Source organism: Poecilia formosa, unplaced genomic scaffold (genome assembly GCF_000485575.1).
Source record: "Poecilia formosa unplaced genomic scaffold, Poecilia_formosa-5.1.2 Scaffold319, whole genome shotgun sequence".
Lineage (NCBI taxonomy): Eukaryota > Metazoa > Chordata > Actinopteri > Cyprinodontiformes > Poeciliidae > Poecilia > Poecilia formosa.
Genome location: NW_006800258.1, coordinates 374549 through 398121, shown reverse-complemented (window position 1 = coordinate 398121; position 23573 = coordinate 374549). Strand labels below are relative to the sequence as shown.

Genomic DNA, 23573 nt, shown 5'->3' with positions numbered 1-23573 from the left:
ATGGATGGATGGATGGATGGATGGATGGATGGATGGATGGATGGATGGATGGATGGATGGATGGATGGATGGATGGATGGATGGAGAACCTCTAACATGTCTTGCTCTGCCCTACAGAGTGGGATCAACGCAGCTGTTAGAAACACCTACAGCCAGACTGCGCTTGACATCGTTTACCAGTTCACAGCAACGCAAGCCAGCAGGGAGATAAAACAGCTGCTGAGGGGTGAGACGGATGGATAAATCAGTCTTCCATAACTGTGCTACAAGAACTACAAAAACCAACATCTATTTCTCAAATGAAAATGTAATTTGTTGCTTGTGACCTCCCAGACGCGTCGGCTGCCCTGCAGGTCCGGGCTCTGAAGGATTACTGCAACAACTACGACCTGACCAGCCTCAACATCAAAGCTGGAGACGTCATCACGGTAACACATGCTACGTCCAACCCTACAACATGCAGCACCAGCGCAATAGCTGCGTTTCCATGACAGACCGGCTCAAAATATTGTTGATGTTCCGCTAATGTCAAGAAAACACAATTGTGATGTTTAAATTTAATAAGAAATGCAATTAAAAACACAGACTGTGAATAACACACAGTCTGATGCGATTAGTCACTAAAATGCACACCGCTCCATCATCTTCCTATCACTTCCTGTCGTCTTCTTCGTCGTTTCCGTCAGTAGAAACATCTGGCTGTTGATCACGTGACTCGCATGATGTGAAAAAAGTCTTTCCATGGCAGTTTTCCGAAGTGCAGACATTTCAATACAGACAAAAAAAATACCAGCCACATTGTAGTGCAAAAATGTTTTATCAACAAACTAAATGTTTTTAAAATGTTAAAATGTTTTTATTTATTATTTCTATTAAGCAAGTTCAATTTTTTAATTCCAATTTCTTGGCCGATGTAAATGCAGCATCTTATTGCAGCTCACTGAAGATGTTAGAGCTGAGAGGAAGGAGCAGAACCTGAATATCTTCATAACTGGAATTTCAAAAGAATCAATTAACATTTACCACTGTGCTTCTTGTAATAGAAAAATCTAAAATTTTCTGAGTTTCAAAAGTCAAAAATATTTGTCCTTTGAAAAGTCCTCATGTTTTTTGTTTTTTTGTGTGTGTTTTTTTTTTTTGTTTGTTTTGTTTTTTTTGTTTTTCAGAAAATTTCTGAGATTAATCTCTGGATTTCAGAGTATTTTTGGTGAAAATGTAATCCTATTTTTTCTATCTACAATCACCTTAATACACCGTGGTGAAATCCTGATGTAACTAATGAATTTTGTTGAGAAATTTGCTTGATAGCGAAAAGGTTTGCTGTTTGGCCACTATAACGAGAAATATAATCAGAAGGTGAGGCTTTTTAAAGACCCAAAATCTGTTGTAAAAATGGCCCCGTTTGTTGAGAATATCAATAAATGCAACAGCAGAGATGGCTTCAGCCTCTCCTGTTTACTACAAGCATATTTTACAGGAACATGTGCGCGCTTGTTGCCATCGTTCATAAATATTAATGAGAATTAATTCAGCCTTTGGGTACTTATTATAGTTGCAATGAAGCCAAGCTGCGCTTGTGTGTCTTTCCTCAGGGTTTGGAGGAACAATTAGGCTGCAGTGCTGAATGTCTCCAGGGATGGAGGCAGTTTAGCCTGTTTAAAAAACAACTCTGTTACATATTTCTTCACATATTTTAACCTAAAAGCTGTTTGTTAACGTTCACCCTTATCAGGTATTGGAGCAACATCCTGATGGACGCTGGAAAGGCTGTATCCATGACAACCGGACAGGAAACGATCGAGTGGGGTACTTCCCATCCACTCTGGTTGAGGTCATCAGCAAGCGCACAGGTGTGTGTGTGTGTGTGCGCGTGTGTGTGTGTTTGTGCAGATACCTTTGTGGGTGTTGGAGTGTGAAAGGTGTGTTAGACTTATTTTTAGTTGTAAATGTGCTGACAGAATCAGAAGTCGACCATATGACACGTTTGGGCTGGAAACGGAGAACTACAGTGAGGAGAGTAGAATGTCCCAGTGAAACATTTCCTGTCCTTTGTCTGAAAACATTTTCAGGTAGACTAGCCTTCAAGATTGTTCCTAAACTTTAGGCTATATCACACTTTCCTATTCTTTCTTTTCAAATTTGAATAATTGAGTTGTGGTCTATACAAAGTAGAACTGTGATGCGTTGGTCTGGATTCCTTGTTATTGCAGCTCCAAAGTCGCTCTTTTGCTCCTGTTCGACTCGTTTTGGTGTGGGCTCTTTAGATGTAAATGAGGTGCTTCAATACTCCCCCCCACCTCCCCTCCAGGTTTCACTTCAACCCATTCGGCCATTTTTGTAGCTTGACTGCAGAAAAGAACTATTATCTAGCAGAACAGAAACTTTTTATTCCCAAATTGATCAGCAATGAAAGACCTGTCTATCCAGCCAAGCCAGAAAATGCTACAATAATATGAATGNCCAGCCAAGCCAGAAAATGCTACAATAATATGAATGAACACGTCTTGTAATCAGAGCCTCAACGTTGTTAGCGGGTTAGCTAATGCTAGCGCCAAGAACATGAATGTATGTGGAGGATGTGCTCCACAAGACAAAACTGGATGGAAAAAAAACAAACTGTTTATGTAATAATACTGTTCAAGAATGGTTATGTTCTCAAGGAGCTAACAGCTAGCACACAGCGCTAACATAAGCAGAAGGCACAATGCTACTCTGCTAGCGAAACATTGGCCAAGACATCATATCAACACACAACAAATTAACATCTTATATAAAGTTTGTTGTCATTTTAATGTTATTTGCAGCTTCCTGCTGCGTTGTCTCCGTTGTTTTACAGACAGAAGGAACTGACCCTCAGTCAGACAAAGGTTTTCAGCAAATCCTTCTAGATACTGGCAGAGGTTGCTGTGCCACTTGTCCTTGAACAAAGAGGACTTTCCCCACTGACGTGGAAACATTTCCCAAAACTTATCTAATTTATCCAGGCACTTGTAAGAGGTTCTGATGCTGAGGGACAACGTAATGGACTCTGTGGGTTGATAAACCCAACAACTGAAAAATTTAACTTGTAACTTCAGCATCCTTGAATTTGGACTAAAACATTTCCGTGAGAAATACAATTCTGGATTCACAAAATTGGTTAACTGGAAGTCGATGCAGCAGTTCTGCAGTAAACACTGTGACATCATTGTAGAAAAAACACAATAAGGAACACAGAAAACGCAATGGCTTGAAAAGTAAGACCTAAAATCCACCGGGAGAGACTAAATTCAATGTTTTTGCACTCTAAAAAATGAATTTAGGACATTAACAGGTTTTCTAACTATACCATATACTGTATATTGTTGGCCTCTGTGGTAAAAATAAACTACCTTTTTATTGCAGCACCATTATCTCACTCTGAACCTCTTTTTCCATCAGGTCAGCCTTCTTCTTTAACACTAAGCAAAGTAGAGGCATAATATAGAGAGAGCGATCTGTTACCCTCCATTGGTCCAGATTCAGCTCAGCCCTCAGGGTCTCTAAAGGGTGTAGACCTGGGGACTGATGGCCGTGGACAAAGGTTGATCTTGTGTTTGATGAATCATGTCTAACCTGTTGTGCATCGTTGAGGTTTTATGTTCTTGGATTCTTTTAAAATTTGGATGAACTGAAATTAAAAGTTGGATTTTACTGAAATTTTAAGTGTTAACACATGGTACTAAGGCTAGGATGAGTTTATGTTAAATCTTTTAGCTTATTCACCAGGGCAGCCAATAAGAATATAAAACTTGCAAACAAAATTATTGCTTGGATTTGGAATTGCTCTGGCCTTCATCTTTGGATCTAAATGTATACACCAAAATGTTTGAAAATATTATAATAGTTTCTAATGTTATAACACATGTTGTAAAAACAACAAAAGGCATCACCTCCTCTGAAACAGTCCCTGATTTCACACCATTTCTACTCAACACAAGGTGGAGTGAATATGGGTGGAACTGCAGAAGACGTGAACCTCGAGCTTCAACCAAACTCTCTGTCAAGTATAAAAACTATTTATACTATTTAAAAAAAAAAAAGCAGCAACAGACACCAGTCATCATTTCATTGATTTAATGGGAAAACAGAATCCAGAAAGCATCACTGCTCCAAATACCTCTGAAATAAAGCGGATAAGTGGAAACAGAACATTTTGTATGTCAACTTTTTAAAGGAACTTTTGGTGAAAGCTCCATATTTGACTCACATAAAAACAACCATCATCATGTGTGTGGAAGCTTAATTTCCATTATATCAAACTGTTATTTTGAATTTTTGTTAGGTTGCATATTAAACATCCATGCTGTGTAGCATCTTAGCACTGCCGTTCATCTTCTATGAATGAGCTCCTTCTTGGTAAAGTCCGCCAAGCACATTCAGATCCATCTTGTCGTCTCGGTTGGACTTAGAGGTCATACGTCCACTGAGATGTTTTAAGCTTTTCTAGGTTTGTCTGTGCGTTCTGCTGTGTTTGTTTCGGTCTGTATATCTGTGGTTGTGACCTTTTCATTCACTGTTTGCCGTGACGTTCTCCCTCCTGGCAGCGTCCGTCTCTCCTGCTTCTTGATTTTCCACTGACTGCGACTCCACACGAAACATTATTAAATGTTTAAAAAATGCATTTAAGGTTGGCAATTTGAGCTGAAATCCATTAGCAACAGATGCGCTCAGCAGAAAGTTGTGGACAATTTTTTGTCTCCTGTTTTCAAAAACTTTGACTTACCAAATCAAGTTTGTCTTTATGAATAAACGTAAGCAGAATTTTATTTTGTCTTCTTGCCATAAGAAGTAATCTATTATTTATGCTAATATTCCAGCAAGCTTTAAGCTGCAAAACAAGGTTTTATTTTGAAGCTAAAACAAACATTTGGAACTTTGTTTAGCTTCTGATGTTAGCAATCAGCACCCTTAGTGCAGCTAGCAGTGCTAACTGTATGTTCGCTACAGAAGTTTTGCTCCTCTACAAGCTGAATGAACTGCAGTCATTCTTTTAACATTTAATCTTAAATGGCTTTATGCTTGTCTTTTTGTCCTCAGGCGTTATTTTAAATAACTTAATGATACTGGAAATAGCTAGCACTAAGTTATGAAAATAGCTAACGTTAAACCTGACATGAGTTTTTCTGCACATCTTTCCTTACATTTGTTTTTCATCAAATGACAATGTGCATAACCATCCTCTTGCTTTCCCTAAAGTTACCCAGATGCATTTGAAGAAAATGCATTTGTCTGCTTTCACTTATTTCGCTGTTTTCTAAAATATGGGGATAACCTTTAATGACTCAATGAAGCAACAGCCTGTCCATGCTAAAGACTTTGGTACTTCCTCTGGCATCTGAAGTAAACTTCTTTAAACCACGGCACTGTCTTATGGACAAAGTTATGTCCATAAGACATAATTATGGACATAATTTTTTACAATATCCAAATGTTTTAATGAAGGTGTTAATGAAGCACTATGCACCAAAAAATTATTATGCTTATTATAAGTCATGCAATTTTTAACTTTTGAAATGTCGCAAGAAAGAGTAAAAAAAGGAAAAATCAAATTAGGTGTGTTTCCATCCACTGGTGTGAAGTAAATCTAGTTTTCTCCTTTGTGTTGGATGTTTGGACTTTGAAATTCTCAAGATTTTTGTGCCAGTATTAACTCTTAACTTAACTCTTTCGCAAAAGCCAAAAAGTGTAATTTCTACAAAATCTTTTTGAAATGGGGTAAGTTATTTTGAATATTGCTGTTTCCAATAAAATACTCATAAAAAGTTGATGGAAACACAGCTTATGTTAGTCTTATCCTACATTTGAGTGTATCAGGACGGACATTCAGTATCACAATACAAATATTGCAGTTACACAAACATATAACCTGTATAATGGGACACACCGTCACACCTCCAAACTGTTAGGTTGAGGCTATTTTGCTTTTCTTCACACATTAAGAATGAGTATTTAGACACATTCTTTACAATTTCCAAATGTTTTAATGAAGGTGTTAATAAAGCACTATGCACCAAAAAATTATTATGCTTATTATAAGTATATAAGATCTTTATAGATTTACATCTATAGTTATTTAAATATTGTGCTGCAATAGCAAATGTGCTACCATGTAAAGAGATAAGAGTAGACTCCTCATTTTGTGGTGATGTCACTCACCCCCCCCCTCTCTGCACCTCTTCATACTGTACATTGCCCCCATTGCCCATGTCTGTTCCTCGTCCTAATCTCCATCCCTGTGATTTTTTTTCTCCATCAGTTGCCTGCTTCACCTCCCTTCTTCTTCTCTTGGTTTGATTTCTAATCTCAGTCTTTGTTTTTTAATTTCTATTATTCCCTCCTCTTTTTTTCTTACGTGTAATTCTCTGTTTTGTCGTTCGTCTGTGACGGTGGTTCACTGTTGGCTGGTTGTGTGTGCGTGTGTGTGTGTGTGTGTGTGTGTGTGTGTGTGTGTGTGTGTTTCCGTGCTTCGTCACGGTGGGTGTTGTCTAGGTTTGGCCAGCACAGTCATTTGTACTCAACAATTTCAAAAGATACCGCTGGTTCCCCCGGCGACGGTTGCCCCTGCCAACGCGGTAGTCAACGGCAACGACACCACGTTCCATCAGATCCATATCCTGCCTCCACCGCCTCCTCCTCCACCACATTCCCATCAGCCACTGCTTCCACTTTTCACTTCCTTTGGGTATAACAGGTCGCCCGTGACAACCCCACAGGGAGACACACCCACTGCCCCAGGTATACACCCACTTTTCATTATTATTATTATTATTATTATTATTATTATTATTATTATTATTATTATGTGTTACTGATGAAGCTTTAATGGATGCTTTCCTCTTGTGTTTTCTACAAATTTGTCATGTTGAAACTGAAATATCTTAATTGATCAATTCAAATTCCAATCAGCGTTTTAGTGGATTTTCTGAGAAGGCAGCCATTAAACTTTTCTGTTATAGATCATTATTTATCTAATTTTCTATGTTTGTCATGCTGTTTAACTTTTGTTCTTTACAGTTGTCATGTCCATTATTTAGAGCTTGGTCTACAAAAGACGAGCGGTTCTTCGTTTATATATTCCATTATATCCCATTTGAAAGCATGCAATTAAAACGTAACATAGTTTAATTTTGATACTTTAGGTGTGAATAATGAGAATAAGGAGTTTTGTTGTTTTTATTAAACACTGATGTGAAGGTACATATCTTCTGGTAGTTCTGGTTTTTGTCCACCAAACAGCAGTTCCAGCACTAAATCAGACCAGTTCTTTCTGCTGCCGTTGACCTGATGGAGAACATCTTTACCATCACTAAACGGTTTCTGTCTTTCCATTTTATAATCAAATGTATTCATTTTATTATACATCCAGAAACAAGTGTTGACCAATGAGCTGAAGATGTCTTGCTAAAGTTTTGAATTATTTATAGATTCTGATTATGTCAGGGACAAAAATAAAAAAAAGAGGAAGAAGAAGATATGGGTATTTGAATGTTTGCTCTTGGCAAACTAGATTAGTGGCCTCAAAGTTTAAGAAACTGTAATAATCAATCACACGTTCCGGATCATTTTCACTTCTCTCACCCTTTGGTTACAACAAATGACAGAATGGATTTGGAAGATGTTAAACAAAAGCTAAAATCAGGAGAAGTTCCACTGCTGACTCACATTATAGTCTAAAAACAAAAAGCATAAAATCTAAATTATAATAATATGTTGGGTTTATTCTTGTCTCAGACCTTTAATTAAAACTTGATGAAAATTAAAACTTGATAAAAATGCAGGCCACACTTTTCAAATTTTTAGTAGTAATAACTTCACTTTTCTTCATGTCACAATTAATTGGTACTTTCTCTTAAACTATCAAGTGAAATCACAATAAAATGCATTGAGATTACTGTTTGTAATGTAATAATGACCGTGGATCACAATGATGAATCAGTCCATACCTGGGTTAAAAGGTGACTATAGTGCCATGTTTGGTCTAGCACTGGAACTGCTTTGGTGAAAATCCCGTACCCGCCACATCCTGGCTCATCTGTTTGGCACCAAACACGTCAGGGTCAGAACTAATTTTACAAAAATGAACTCTGTAAACATTCCCAGTGAAAGATTACATGATCACTTCAAAGAATCAATAATTTGCCTTCTGCAATTCATGTTGCATTATCTTAACATAAATTAGAGTCCATCAGGAACCATTTATTCGGCTTGTTTATTATTATTTTTCACCACTTGGATTATTATTAACTATCATTATTAGGATTAGAAACAGGGAGGATCTTTCTTTTACCAGTTTCCCTGAGTTTGCTTGTGATTCATTTGAATGTCTGGATTTCTTTTATTTTCATTTACTTTTTTAATATTTTTTGCTCTTTTTCCCCTGCTTACCACCACTTCCACACAACTTTATCCTGACCAGACGGTGTTTTCTGTTCTGTCCTCGTCTTGTGTTGTCGTCACGCTGGATCAGACTAACACTTCTACCCACCTTACCTCTGCACCATAATATGTGCGTGTGTGTATGTGTATACATGTGTGTGTATGTTGCAATTATAATGAGTCTGCCACAGTATCAAACCATTTCCCTGTAATATCCATATTAGACGATACCAGTAAACTTGGTCGTATAAAAGGAAAAAAAAGACGCTTTTCATTAAAAAAGAGAATTTATTTATTTATTTTTTTTTTTTTTTGCGTTTTATATGCTTTCGTGAACAAAATATTCATCTTTGTAGACTAGCAAGTGCAAATTACCTCAATGAAAACCTGCTGCAGGGGTGCAAAAATTAACAGTTGCAAAGGTGTAAAGTTTCACATGTGATGTAAAACATTGCTTTAAAAGTATCACCTATGATTTTCAGGTAAGGCATTGACATCCTATAACCACCTCTGTTGCCTGGTTACTATTTTGTCACCTCCAAGAGAAAAAAAAAAACATTTGAGAACAAGCGGCTTTGTCTTATTTTCATTCAAAAGCGACGTTTGGATCGTGATGCTTTTCTGAGGTCGCTTGGAGGAACGCAAAATGACCACAAGAAGGAGCTGTGTGATCACATGAAAGGAAATCAGAGTTTATGGTGTGTGTGTTTCACTGGAGCGCTACTGGTTGCACATATAAACCATTATTAAGCCCATAATGAAGCGGCCATAATGGTTTATAACACTCTCCAAATGCACTACAGCCCCATTCTTAAAAGCTCTGACATATATAATCACACACCAATGGATGCATTATATATGTATGTGTATGTACATTTTTTGGCATATATGTGTATATACACAGGTATTATATGTGTAAAGAATTGATGTATGCACAAGGAGTATATAAATGTTTTCATATATTTATATATATATGCTGTCTTTTTTTATGTGTGTGGGAGAGAGGAGGAGGGAGTGAGAATGTGTGAGGATGAAGATGTGCTGCAGAGGTAGATTTGAAACCTGCTGTATCTGCTATGTTCATTATGTCTGCACTAATTAGGGATCGGAAATCGTTGCTTTTCACTTCCTAAACATATTCTGGGAATTCAGAAAGATCAGACCCTTTGGTCCGTTTCATGTTTTCAGACAACTTTGACGGCTTATGGCACGCCGAAAGATGAAATTGTTTGTCTCACATTAGGGTATAAACGCATCAGCTGCTAAGTAAATGTGCTAACGAAGAGACCGGCGAGCTGCGATGGTTGGCCCTTAGTGGGGTTTTTTAAGGTATTTTTAAAACACAAAGTGGGCACACACAGTGCCTTACAAAATGATAAGCTGGGGACTTCACAAACGTGTCATTTAAGGAGGAATGGTGAAAGGAAAGAGCTCAAAGAAAGTCAGATGAAGTTCTGTTTGATGTTTGCCAGAAACCGTATCAGGGATAGAGAACATGTGGCTTAGAAGATGCTCTGGTCAGATGGGATTAAAACAGATTTTTTTCTTCAGCCTAAATAGAATTTTTTAAAATTAAATTCTTGTTGGAATGTCCCAATCAAAGTCCAAAGTCAAATCAAGCTCCTTGATTGGCTGCTTTGCAAACTCCAGCATGTAGCGCACAAAGTAGGACTGTTACTAGACATTTCTGCTTCCCAAGCTGCATTTACTTTTGAATATTTTAGATATACACGACCAAAACAAATCTGTGAAAAGATGAATTTTCCGTAAATAATTCAATGTTATGTTTCACAGAAAAATCTGTGAATATTGAACTGGGAATAGGCAGGACTCCACTGTATATTAAAACTTTTGTAAGGCACTAAAAAAAAAGAAGAAAGAAATAGACTTTTACAGTAAATAACGGAGTTCTAAGAAAAATAATCCACTTTGTTTGGCCCAACACAAGCATCAGTCGCTAAGGAAAATGATTGATAGCTCTAGCTATAACTGCACTGATGTCATGAGACCAGGTATTTTTCTAGAGCTCAGTTGATGGGAGATCTGTGTCCAGTTTCTGATTATCACCTTTACCCTACGCTTAGCCAGTTCCGAATTGTCTTTAAAAACTATAATTATAAGTATTCATAATATTTCCTTCCTGATGTAAGCATTCATTGATCATTTATATGAGGAACAACTGTCTTTAGCATTCAGTACTGACCGTTGGCACAATTAGCACAGGAATGAATCTAGATCCATACCTTAACTGCGAGATTTCCAAACAACTTCCAACATTTCTAAATCCAGCATGTTCCATGACAGAAGGAGATTCAAGGTTCCATACGATATTTCAATTTCCATACATTGTTGAAGCATTTCTACAATGTGGCCAACCTTTGTATTATCAGCTAAAGCTAATTCCGGATCATTCCGCTCCCCTGCCGATTAATCAAAATGGCCCAAGGTGGGTACAAATTAACGTCAAGTGGCTACTTTTGGTGCCGTAAAAATTTGGATTTATATAAACTAAAACTCCAAAAATAAGAAATGGTAAATTAGCAAAATGACCAGCCACCTCCTAAGGTTTAGCTCAATGTTGTAGCAACATGAAACAACAGCCAACATGCGACCATAGAAAACACAGCCAACAGTTAGCTAGCACTTCAGTGTCATATTTATTGAGTTTTTGACCAATCCAGTTATAGCCACTAAAAACACAATCCTTCAGACTGCCGGTTCGGATACCAATGGCACATTTTTACTTTAATCTGTTTTAATAGATACTGGAAGCACTGCTCAAGCTAACATTTGATCTAATGAAGATAAATAGGTTGTTGCTAATAAACCTGTTAATACCTAAACCTTGTGATACTGCTCTCAAATTATGACAGTGTTGGGGCCATGCTAAGATAAAAATAAGATAATAAAGTTATAAAATTATGAGAATAAAGTTATAATATCATAAGAAAAAAAAGTTGAACAAGAATAGTTGAAATAATGCAACATTACAGTCATATTTCAGGAACAAAGTCATACTTATTCAAATTCAAATACTTTATTAATCCCAAAGGGAAATTAAATGTTGTAGCACATCAATAAATAATATTCAGCAGAATTAAAGAAGAATTAGTAATTAATAAAAAAAAAAAACAACATGAGAAGAAAAAAATAAAAAAACAAAAAAAAACGAGTACGAAAAGAAAAAAAGAAGAACAAAACAAGAATAACGTAATAATACAACAATAGCGTTGAAATAATACTTGAAAAAATTCATGTTTCAAGACTGAAGTCATGTTACTATGAGAATAAAGTCATACAACTTAATTCTTGTAATACTATCTAAATATCTAGTAATACTACTACATAGCATTACGAGAATAGTCGCACGAAAATAACGTTGAAATAGTACAAGAATAAACTCATGTTTCAAGAAATAAGTACTAATATGAGAATAAAGTCATAATATTACGAGAATAAAATTTTAATATTACTTCACATAATAATATGACTGTATTCTCGTAATTTATTTATGTATTTTTAATTTTCTCCGTCAGGCTCAAATTACCCACCCGCCCCAATAAAACAAAATCCTGAATGTAAAAAATCTCGGTTGCTGCCACTGTAAAGAGCACGTCTCTCTTTGGAATGAGCCGCTCCCTGTGCCACTTTAGGGGTCGGTTAGCGGTTAACGGTGGTGTTCTGTGTTGAAGGTTGTCGAGGCTCAGAGGCAAGTCCTCAAAGTTCTCCCACTCCATCCAGCGGGCCCCATGGAGGCTCCAACGAAGAGATCTGGGTTCTGCGCAAGCCCGTGGCAGGTAAATTGAGCCGCGTTGCGCTGAGCCCTCAACCTCTGACTCCTAAAAAGTCTGAACAGGGCCAAACAGTATCTGACGTCTGTTGGTGAAAAACCCTTCCTGCCCAACGGTCCCCACTGTTTGAGCCGTAAGAGGATGGTGCTTGAAGGCATTCAGATACTTTTTGACCTGCTCCTGACAGTTCCCCCCTCCCATGTCCTGCTTATCCCTTCATCTGAAGCCTAGCTGAGCTCAGTAGCCGTTTGTGTAGGCTGCAGGCATTTGCATCGGTCTACAGTCTGTGTAGAGAGCGAAAGATGAATAGAAGGAATAGTGTGCGTGTTTTTGATGAGCGTGGAAGCAAGAGGCATGTATTTTTTCCCACTTTTGTGTTGGTCACTCAGTCATCTGTCGGCCTTGTCTGTCCGTCCTGTCCATCCAACCACACGCTGCCCAGTGCATTTCAACGGAGAGTCACGCCACGAACACATCAGCGCCGGATATGAGCTAAACCTTTGTCTGTGTGTGTGCGCGCGCGCGTGTGTGTGTGTGTGTCTGCTGTATGTGTTGGACGATACCTACGCGCAATTGCATTGGTGCGCGATTGATTGCACATGTATGTCCCTGTGCGCGCGTGTGCGAATGTGTGTGTGCGTTTCAGGCGGAGATCGCAGCAGCGTGGGGAGTTCTGGGAGTGTGACCAGTGTAAGGTCTTCAGGCAGCGGTCAGAGCGCCACCAGCGCCGCGCACATCCTCCACGCGCAGGCCGAGGGTGTGAAGGTGCGACACACACACACCATAACACACATCTGACACCACAGTTACAGCTATAGTGTCTAACTTTTAAAAAAAATATTTTTTCATATTTGTTAAAACGATCAACATAGATAAGCTGCTACGCTTTGCTGTTTCACCACAAAATAGTCTGCCATGAATGCTAAGGCTAGTTAGCATAACTTTAGTAGTAGGCTCATTAGATGATGGCAAATAAACAGCTTCCCTGGAACTATAAGTTCCTTCTCTGACATTAATTAGCTCATTGACAGCGCTAACACCCGCCTCCTGGCTCTGATTGGTTGTTTTTGGTTGGGAGCGGTGCATTTATTCAGACGGCACTAGTAGCTCAGGAAGGAGGTGGAATCTTTTCTCATATTTTCTGTCTCATATGATACTATCAATACATGGCAACAGTGTCAACAAATGTGGAAAAAAAAGATTTTCTGAAATGTTACATATTTAACCTTTAAAACTTTATAGTAGCAGTTTGATTATTTATGTTAGCAAATTTGTAATTTGTCCCAAAAATGCGCACCAAGTAATTAAGCAGCATGAAAAAGCAATTGTGTTAAGCTAGCAAGTACCAGTTTTAGTAAAACTCTTTCCTGAGGATTTTAGGCTCTTACATTTCTGATTAGCTCCAGCAGCACTCCTAGCATAACTAGCTATCACCAACAGACTTTGTGTTTATTCTAGGGCCGGGCCTTTGACACATTAATGTTGATGTCTGTTAATTTAATAATTTAGCAGCAATAAGGGGTTTCTTAAATTTCATAGATATATTTTTTGATTAAAATGCAATTAACTGCGGTTAATTAACGACAGACCTTGCAAATATCCCAATTAAAACATGTTACTCTTGTCCCACCACCTGTTTACTCTCTACAGAACATAGAACATAGAGCCTTATCCTAACTTTGGGAAACTGAGAATTTTAAATGACAGGAAATTGAAAACTCAAAGAGGTTAAACAGCAAATTTGCTGTAAAACATTCAGAGCTCCTCTTATCTGCTCAAGATGGTCAATAGAGCTACATTTAAATAAATCTTATATCTGCTGTGCTTCCTCTTAATTCACTTTAATCATCTCTCTGACACTGTAAACAGTAAACTTTGAGTATATTTTACTCAGGTGCGGTACTAACCACCTGGTTTGGTGAGACAGAGATGTAACAACAGCAGGTTGAATTTATAGCTCCCTGTACTTCTTTCAAAATATATAGGAAGATGGGAAAATACATTTTAATTAGACCTAGACATATTTTCTGTCGGAAAAAAAAAATCCTTCTTTTAAGTCTGCTTTCCTCAATAACACCTTCACTGAGGAGTGTTTTTGTAACCATGACCTTAATATTTGGAAAAAGATTACCGGGTCGATGCTTCTGTAATTCACGAAGATGTAAAGCATCTGCGACACGGTGAACAAACAAAAAAGTTTCAGTGTTACATTGTTTAGATTTGGAGTACTGTTGTACACAGTAAGCTCACAACATTTTTAGAACTATTGAAGGTAACATACTTACTTAAATGTGCTATAAAATGCCACTAAAATGCCAAACTTTGTTTTAAATGAAAACTGACCAGATTGCTTCGAGTCATTGACTTGCAACATTCACTCCTACTGGATGTAGCAATAGTAGACAGAAGACATTATGTTGTTGGCTTTACAGCAATTCCACATAATAAACATGTATGTAGTGACAGTGGAGAGGAAGAACGCCCCTTTAACAGGAAGAAACCTCCAGCAGAACCAGAACCTGGCTCAGTACAAGCGGCCATCTGCCACGACCAACTGGAGGGTTGAGAAGACAAAGAAGGCAAAAAAGAAAAGAAACAGAAACTTTCAATGTGAATGGAAGTAAAAAGTTAATAGCATTAACTTGTGAGACAGCCTTCCTTAATACATGAGCTTTAATGAGTCTCTCCATGTGTGTTTGCAGCTTTTAGCCACTGTCTTGTCCCAGTCTACAAAAGCCAAGGAGCATCTGATGGAGCAGTCCAAGTCGGTGGACCAACCTGCAGGTTAGAGGAAGCAAATATTGCTGAGATTTTTATACCAACTTGGGGGAAAAAAAGGTGGAAACATAAGAATTTATTTAAAAAAAATAGATTTTGGTTAGATAACGAAAGCCTTAAAGCTTTGGCCTTTTACATAATGTCATCATATCACTTCTAAACACACACAGCTCTTGGCTTCTTCAGCAGACAGATGGCCAAGGCAGGGGATGTAGGAGGAAGTGTAGAACGGTATAATTGGTTCAGATTGTGTTTTATATCTTGGAAAGCAAGAATCTGATTGGTTGTTTGGCGAAGCAATCAGGCAAGGCAGATATTTGAGCGTGAGGAGGAAAGGGTAAAGGTCAGAGACCTATCCAGAGAAGTTATCTGTTGATGGACAGCAGCGTCCAAAGATTGGTTGACGGCTTGTCACCGGCCAATGATTTCTCTCCACCGTCAGGCTCTGCCAGCTCCTCTCGGACGTCCAGCCAATCGGGCTGTCCGCTTCACGAAGCGCCGCCTTACGATGCCACGGCAACCAGGAAGGGGGAGGTTCCATGCGAAGGGAAGGTAGGACAGTCCTGATTCCCCACAGATTCAGTCTTCAGAAAAAAAAAAAGAAAGAAAAAAAAGTCCTACTCAGTCAGTCGCCGCCATGGGCTTCTAACTGCATCGTGATGAGGATGTAGCTCCACAGTCACCTCGAGCCCACTCGTACACACACACATGCACGCATTAACACAACACACACCAAGATGTCCCAGCGGTTTCTCTCGCAGCTGGCTTCATCCGTGCTGCGAGTTTTCGGATGCAGCCACGACACGGTGAGTGCGTGAGTGGGTCTCATATGAATCTCTGCTCTATGATTCTAGCGTGTTTGTGTGACTTCATCATCCACTCCTTTCAGTTGCAGCTTCTCTTCTTCCATTGCAGCGTTTGTTTTCTTTTACCTTTGGAAAGAGTCTTAGAAGTCACTGCGCCACAGGCAAACAGAACTTTGACAGAGATAATGGTTATTGCTTGTATGTGTGTGTGCGTGTGTGGTCGTGTGTGTGAGTTGTGGCAGGTGCCCAGGAATTGTGGGAGGACTCTCTCGGCACAAAAAGTGTGAAATCTGATCTTACACCGTTCAGAATTGGATGCCATTTTCTGGCTTAATGTTGATTTAGCTTCACATCTAATTGCATATTATTATTTTAAGTTCTGAAACGACACAGCAGATTTTTGCTGGCGAATGTGTGTGTTACTCGCCTGCAGTATTTCTGTGTGCTGCTATGTAAGCCATGTTCTGATGACCATCTGTTAGCTACAGTGGAATCCTGACTCCTCGCTGGCCAGCCTCCCGATGCTCCCATCAGCAGGGAAACATGGCGGAGAGATGAGAGGGAAAGCCAGTCGTGACATATAGGGAGAGTGGAAGAGGAGATGCATAACAACAAGAGAAATAACAAGTAGAAACAGCAACTACAGATGCTGACAGCAGAAATGGACTCTTAAAAACGCTAATCAAGCCATTTCAGAACATCTTCTTGTCATTTTCAGACTTGTGGCTAATAAATATCAAATTATTCTTTCATTTTTGACTGTTTTCTAAAAACTCAGAAGATCCAATTAGACAAGATCCCATTAATTGTTGAGGATACAGAAGTTTTTTCGTGGATTTAACAGTAGTAGTCCCATTGCCTTTGCCAATATTCTGCTAATGTTGAAAAAATACTATTTCGCAATTGTGATATTTCCACTTAGAAAGGAGTGCAGTAAAAATCACATGTGAATAAGTTTGGTCACGCAGAGTCATTAAAAGTCATGGTGGCAACAGGTGTAAACATGAGATTTGCATTTTAGCCAGATACAAACTGGTATGACTCGTCTGATGCAAAAAAAAAATTTGCAGTTTTGTCAAAAGCATCAATTTTGATACGGCTGAAAAATTGCCTCATACTTACGCAAAAACTTTTATTGACGTTTTATTCAAAATTGGCATGTTTCCATTAAGAACATTTATTTTTGTAAATCTATTTTTGTAATTCTACAATTTTATGGTCAATGGAAACACAGGTGGTCAAGGGCATCTCAAATTTTGTGTGCATTTGTCCACAAACACATCAACTGTAGTTTTTTTGCAGTGTGTGTTTCCATCTCTGCTTACAGAGCACACCTCTATGCATATGAGAACAGAAATCAATTGGTTAGACTCATGGACTGTCTCTGTATAAATATTAGTTTGACTGATTGCAATTTTTTAGAAGACAAACAAAGTTAGGTAGGCATGGGTAACGATTTTGTGGAAATGTCTAAATGTTTTATCTTGAAACCTCATAGTGAAGAGCACCTGGGCTGCATGGCGCACTTGCTAGCACCCCGGGTAACACAACATAAATATTATACTTCTATCTGATAATGAAAACTGGTCCTTCTATACAACTGCAACATAGTTATGGCTGGTGTATTCCACTACGCAGAATGGTCTGTGGTTTGACGACACATTCCCATTCCCTGAAGACACACGCTAACTAAGCTAACAGAGCATATTCACTTAATCCTTGTGCGTGCGAGGACTGAGGCAAACATAGAGGTCTATGGAAAATGATACAGCTTTTACGTGTGTGGGGTCGGTTGGACCCCATTTCGACATACAAGGGTTAAATATTTGAAACATCTCTTGCTTGTGTTTCATAGAAAAAAATTTGTTATGAAGCTAAATTTGACCCAGGAAAAGTTTGTTTTAAAGTTATTTAAAACTTTATCAGCATTGTTAACACTTATTATAAGTTTAAGAATTACTGCAATCAATCTAAATACCAAGGAAGAAGAGTTTGGTCTCTCCTCTTCCTAATTTTAAATTCTTTTTCACTACAACGCCAAGAAAGCCTGCCTTGGGCTAATTTATCAATTTAGGAGGAAGTCAAGTTAAAAGAACAGCCACTTTCTATATTTATCTAAATCCGTAGAAAACATGGTACCTTTTAACATTCATAAACTAGAAATGATCGCAGATTCGACCTACTAGCTAGACGTTGAAGTGATCGTTCGGTAATAACTAAGGACTGGCCGCTGTATGACCCCTGATGAGAAGTGGCTGTGAAGAAACAAACATGGTGCCAGTGACCGCATGCCCCCTGTCTTCTCTCCCGTAGAGCTCAGAGGCCGTTGTCCAATGGCTGAGCGACTTTCAGCTGCAGGTCTACGCTCCAAACTTCCTGGGCGCGGGCTATGACCTGCCCACCATTAGCCGAATGACTCCGGAGGTAAGGCAACTGAACCCTGAACCCCAGAGAGCTCACACCCCCTGCGCCAAGGACCACAGTGGAAACAAGTCTGACAGACTTTGCTTCGTGCTGTCCTTGATGTTGTCCAGATGCATGTATATGAACTCCTACCTTTGCAAAAATCTCATGAAAACAATTAAACATCGTTATGAAAGTGACCCCCCGATGTTCTCTGCATCCTGTCACACCTGCCCCGGGTCATCTTTTGTTGTTTTACCCGTTACCTGGTATTTTTCTGATTTTTTATTTTTTTATTTTTTTCATGTAATGTCGTAGCTGTCATGATGGCACTGGCAAAAATAAACAATAAATCACACTTAAAAATCAAAATAAAGTCCATATAAATATACCATATAAACACTTGCAGATGAATTTACAGATTTATTTGCGTGAGTCAAATGTATTCAAGCCAGTTTTACTTTTGCATCAAACCTTTAAGCCTCACACAAAGGAAGCTACCTGACATGCTGATCTAACTTGCCCCTATTTAAATGAGGAATGACGCATGCATCTAGCAGAAAGTTTGCCCACTTATGAAAATTACACTTTGACTTCTTTCAACACCACTGATGTTTGCAACTTGCAGACTTTGCAAAAAACATTTTTGTCTGCTCAAACAATTTTTTCCCCACAAGGAGGAAAAAGGATAAATATAATTACTGTCTGTCCAAAAATTATGTTAGGGATGTCACAGGAGGTGGAATTCGTGATATTTTTCCAAATTATTTTTCTAATCAAACAAATTCTTTTAAATGTATTTCAAAGATTACATCAAGCGTCATAAAAGCAAAAGACTCCACCTGACCTCCTGACCTTTCTGTCACCTTCTACTCTGTGGCTGCTGCCTCCATAGCAACCAGAAAGACACTCCTCACCATGCATGCCACTATATAAATAATTTTCAGTAGTTCTGAATTATTTATATGTATATGCACTCTGTATATGCTGAAGGTTTTAGAGCTTAGATTGAACAACCTTTCTTAAAAAAGCTGAAGGACTCCATTAGAGGTTTGTTTTATTAAGTTGTTTTATCCACACAAAAATGAGTTGTACAATCAATGGTGTGTGTGTGTCTGTGTGAATGTGTGTGTGTTGTTAATGTTTTACTGTAGAAGTGTCTCCTTGTGTGTCTACAAAAACTACATACTAGTTCTGTCATCAGAAATCAGACGAATCAGGACTTTTAGACGCTTCCTTTCACTGCAGACATTTGCGCTTGTCTTCCTTTGCCTTTCATTTGATCTGCAGACATTTGCATCATCACGCTATTCCTACCAATTTCCAGAAGCTTCCATCAGGTGTCACGCTGTCCCATGTCTTTCCTCTGTGAGAATGTCTGGGTGACAGAAAGAGAGAGAAACACTGCTGGGCTCCTGGACTAATGAAACTGCAATGCTGTGGAGGAAAATGCAATTGAAATAGGATCTTAACGCGTGTTTGCTTGTGTGTTTGTGTGTGTGCGCGCGCCTGTGTGTGTGTGTGTGTGTCTGTGTGGGTGGGTGGGTGTGTGTGTGTTAGGATCTGACAGCTATCGGAATAACCAAACCTGGTCACAGAAAGAAGATCACATCAGAGATCAACAAGCTGAGCGTCACAGAGTGGCTGCCAGAGCAGAAACCTGTGAGTAACAGCCTTTCTTTTGATAGTTATGTTTTTTATTAGCTATTTTTTATTATTTTATGCTTGGATGCTTTTCAAACTAAACAAACTGATTAGACTGTATATCTCAACAAGGCTTTTAATCTGGTTACATAAATGTTGTCATCATAAGTAGAAGTAGCACACACTTGTTTTCTGAACGTAGAGGGTGAGGTATACGTTTTCATACTTATCACATTACTTGTCATGTTACAACTAACAACTTGGAAGGAACCAGATTAACTCTAATTTTTTTTAAATAATAAAAATCTGAAGTGTGGCTGGAATTTCTATAAAAACACCCCCAAAAAGATCTCTTATCAGCTTTCTATATATAGAAACAACATAAGCTCTGTAGGCTGAGTAGGTTTTGGTATTATATGGTATTATATGGTATTATGTTGTATATAAGCCAGGGTTTTGTGTTTTCGTACTTATTTTTAGAATTTGTCACAGTGAATTGTGGCTCAATCAAAACAAAATACACTCACACAATGATGTTCAAGAATAATGATCTAGATTGATGATTGCGGGATAAAGAATGACGGTCAAAAGAAAAGTTTGCAATAAAACTCTCACCCAGCTATCTCTTGGCCACGCCCATCTCTGGTAAATGACATGTGACCCCGCCCCTTGGTAATCACCTGAGGTGTAGGAAAACATGAACACCTTCACATGACGCAAAAGATTTTTACTTATAAAATAAAATTGGAAGCTGTGTTTATTTTTTTCTTCCTCTTTACAATTACTGTATTGGCTGCTTTCTTTTGCTCCATCACATAAAACGCCAATAAAAACATGCTGAAGTTTCTAGTAATATAACAAAATGTTTAAAAGTTAAACTGAGCCTGAAACTGTCTGATCCACCATGTCTCCAGAGCAACCTGGGGGAATGGTTGTCGGCCATAGGTCTGAGCCAGTACCACCAGGTGTTGGTGCAGAACGGCTACGAAAACATCGACTTCATCACAGACATCACCTGGGAAGATCTGCAGGAAATAGGCATCACCAAGCTGGGTAAGATATGTTAGCATTTGTCAACAATCTATGTTTTCCTTCTGGTGTTTTGAAGACTTTGTGCTGAAGCGTTCATGTACAACAGATTTCTGTAATCTAAAATAGGTACAAATATTGCTAATTAAAATTAGCATTGTCAATTTGCCTTATAGTATCTTACAGTTTCGGCTGGGTGGCCTTCTCTAAAGGCTGTGCAGGTTAACCGGTTACTAAAGAGTTAAAGGACTATTTAAATAAGTAGGCTTTGTTCTTATAGTACCTTTATTAAACTGAACCGTAACTCCAAGCTCTAAGCACAAGTTCCAAGATGCTGGGATCAGGTTGATCAATAATGAAGGAGAGGAGCACAGAACCATTACTGCACGGCTGCACAATGAGAACTTTGAGGTGACATGAACATGTTAATGTTAAAGGTCACCAGAAGAAGCTGATGTTGGCCGTGAAGCGGTTGGCTGAAATGCAGCGCAGCTCAGATGGGCGGGGCTCCCTCCGAAAGAAGCCCCCACCAATCACACAGCAGCAGGAAGTCATCTCCATGGACAGCCCGCCTCCAGATGGTGAGCACAGTAAAAATAGATTTTAGTTTGTCTTAGCGTCTTAGTTTCCTTTAAGCTGCCTTGAGGTCTAGCCATCACAGAAGACACAAGACCTTTAGAACAATACCCAATCACTCCTACATCCTAGGCAACTGAGAATTACTAATGAAAAACTCATTCTCCTTCCAGAGGTCATCATGTCTCCAAAGATGAGTACCTTCCAGGACAGTGAGTTGAGCTCAGAGTTGCAGAATGCCATCATTCACCCAGGTCAAGAGGTCAGAGTTCAGCGAACTCGCACCCTAAGCAAGGACCACGACGACGTGATTACTGGAGGTGGTGGGCCGCCGAAGAAGGAGGCACGGACGGTGAGGCAGCAAAGCAGCCAGGGAAGCTCCTCGTCCCACAGAGGCAGCGTTTCATCTCAAGGAAAACACCGTCATTCTCACAACCAGCCAGCACCTCCCTACACACCGCCACACACACCCACCAAGACCAGGACTTCATCCTCCTCTTCCACCTCCTCTGTTCAGAGCAGCGCTTCCCCACAGAGCAAAACCAAACCATCACCCCAGGCAATACAAAGGGAGCAACCTCCGCAGCACTCACACCAACCTCAGTCTCCAACCCACCGTGGAGCACCGTGTCAAATCCCCCAGCAGCAGCAGCAGCAGCCGCAGCCTCAAGTTCAACAGCATCAGCCCCATCCTCATCACCACCACCCACAGACGCAGGTAATGGAGGTCAGAGAAAGCCCACAGCAGCAAGTTCCACACCTCTGCCTACCACCCGAAGCTGAACTGGAAGAGGCTGAGGGAGCAGAACCTTTGGCCCTCAAGAAGAAACGTGCCCACAGCCTCAACCGATACGCCGTCTCAGACGGGGAGTCTGATGAGAGAGTAGGAGGTAGAGAAGGAGGAGGAGGTGGAGGAGAAAGGGAAACAGAAGTAGCAGTAGTTCAGACCTCTGTGACTGCAAGAGCGGACGGAGTGAAATACGCTACAGTGACCCACCGCGTGAGCCGCAGCCATTCAGTCCGCAACCAGGAAAAGACTGCCGGCCGCAGTCACACCCAATCCTTCGCTTTGCGTCAGAAGAAGAAGGGTCCTCCACCGCCCCCGCCCAAACGCTCAAGCTCTGCCATCTCCAGCTCCAACTCCAACTTGACGGAGGCAAACACACAGCAGCAGACACACACCACCACTGGGGGGATGCTGGATGTGCCTTACCACCAACAGCGGAGGGCCAGCGATCTGGGCGTGTCCGTGGAGACGGCTGCAGTGGAGACCAACAGCATGGGCAGTGTGAGGAGCATCGCTGCCATGTTAGAGATGTCTTCCATAGGAGGCGGGGCCAAAGGCATGGCACTGCAAAAGAATTACCTGCAGGTATACATCTGCCTCTCTATAGCAGATTACTTATAGAGTTTTGGAAAAACATTGATCATTTTTTATGGGATTTGCCACATTGCAACTAGTGACGGCCAGATTGGCTGGCAGTTGTGCCTTCAACATATTTTCTATTTATTTTATGTAGGTAGAATCATTGGGAAATTTGTGACCCCTTATGTTGAGTCAGTTCCTCCTGCTTGCTACAGGTTTATATCTGCAGCAAGTAGACTTATATCATTGGATCGCTAAGAATGAAGAGACCAAAATGTAACATTTTGATCTCTATCAAAAATTCTATGGATAAGGACAGTCTGAACACACCATGGTATTCACTGGGGTTATGGATCACAACCGACCTTGAATAACTGAAATTCACAAATACTTGAAAGATGCTCGAAAGGTTCTCCAAGGAGCTACCACTGCCTCCTGAGCAGAGGACCGGGGAAGATGGAGGGTGTGTTATTAGTTCAAGCACCTAATATACCTAGTAGAAACTGTCTTAGCAATTCCGCAGAAGCTGACATCTTTCTTATCTCTGCTCTTTAGGGTGTCTAATCAACACCAAGTTAACCTGTTGTTCACAGGTTGTCATTCACGACCCAAATTTGGGTCCTCTCGTGAATGACAGGTTAAATGAACGGTGCTCCTGGATAGCCTGCTTTGCAAATGACAGCATGTTAAGTAGCGTAGCGTTTTGGTAATTCATATGGTCTACGGAAATAATCCATTAAAGTTCATAGTTGTTATGTGACAAAATGTGGAAAAGTTCAAGAG

At 39.6% G+C, this 23573-nt stretch overlaps 1 protein-coding gene across 10 annotated transcripts in view; it reads left to right on the top strand.

Moving 5' to 3' along the window:
- caskin1 (CASK interacting protein 1) overlaps nt 1-23573 on the top strand; it is a 106999-nt gene that overhangs the window by 75393 nt on the left and 8033 nt on the right. For 2 of the 10 annotated variants that reach the window (XM_016661209.1, XM_016661211.1), the window contains exons 8-20: nt 118-226; nt 334-428; nt 1733-1850; nt 6511-6756; nt 12090-12194; nt 12835-12953; nt 14891-14972; nt 15409-15518; nt 18086-18196; nt 19736-19837; nt 20734-20872; nt 21286-21438; nt 21598-22796. In XM_016661209.1, coding sequence (XP_016516695.1) covers nt 118-226; nt 334-428; nt 1733-1850; nt 6511-6756; nt 12090-12194; nt 12835-12953; nt 14891-14972; nt 15409-15518; nt 18086-18196; nt 19736-19837; nt 20734-20872; nt 21286-21438; nt 21598-22796 — 2688 coding nt within the window. The remainder of the gene's footprint in view (nt 1-117; nt 227-333; nt 429-1732; nt 1851-6510; nt 6757-12089; nt 12195-12834; nt 12954-14890; nt 14973-15408; nt 15519-18085; nt 18197-19735; nt 19838-20733; nt 20873-21285; nt 21439-21597; nt 22797-23573) is intronic. The other 8 variants (XM_016661210.1, XM_007573125.2, XM_016661212.1 and 5 more) reach the window with 7 other exon arrangements.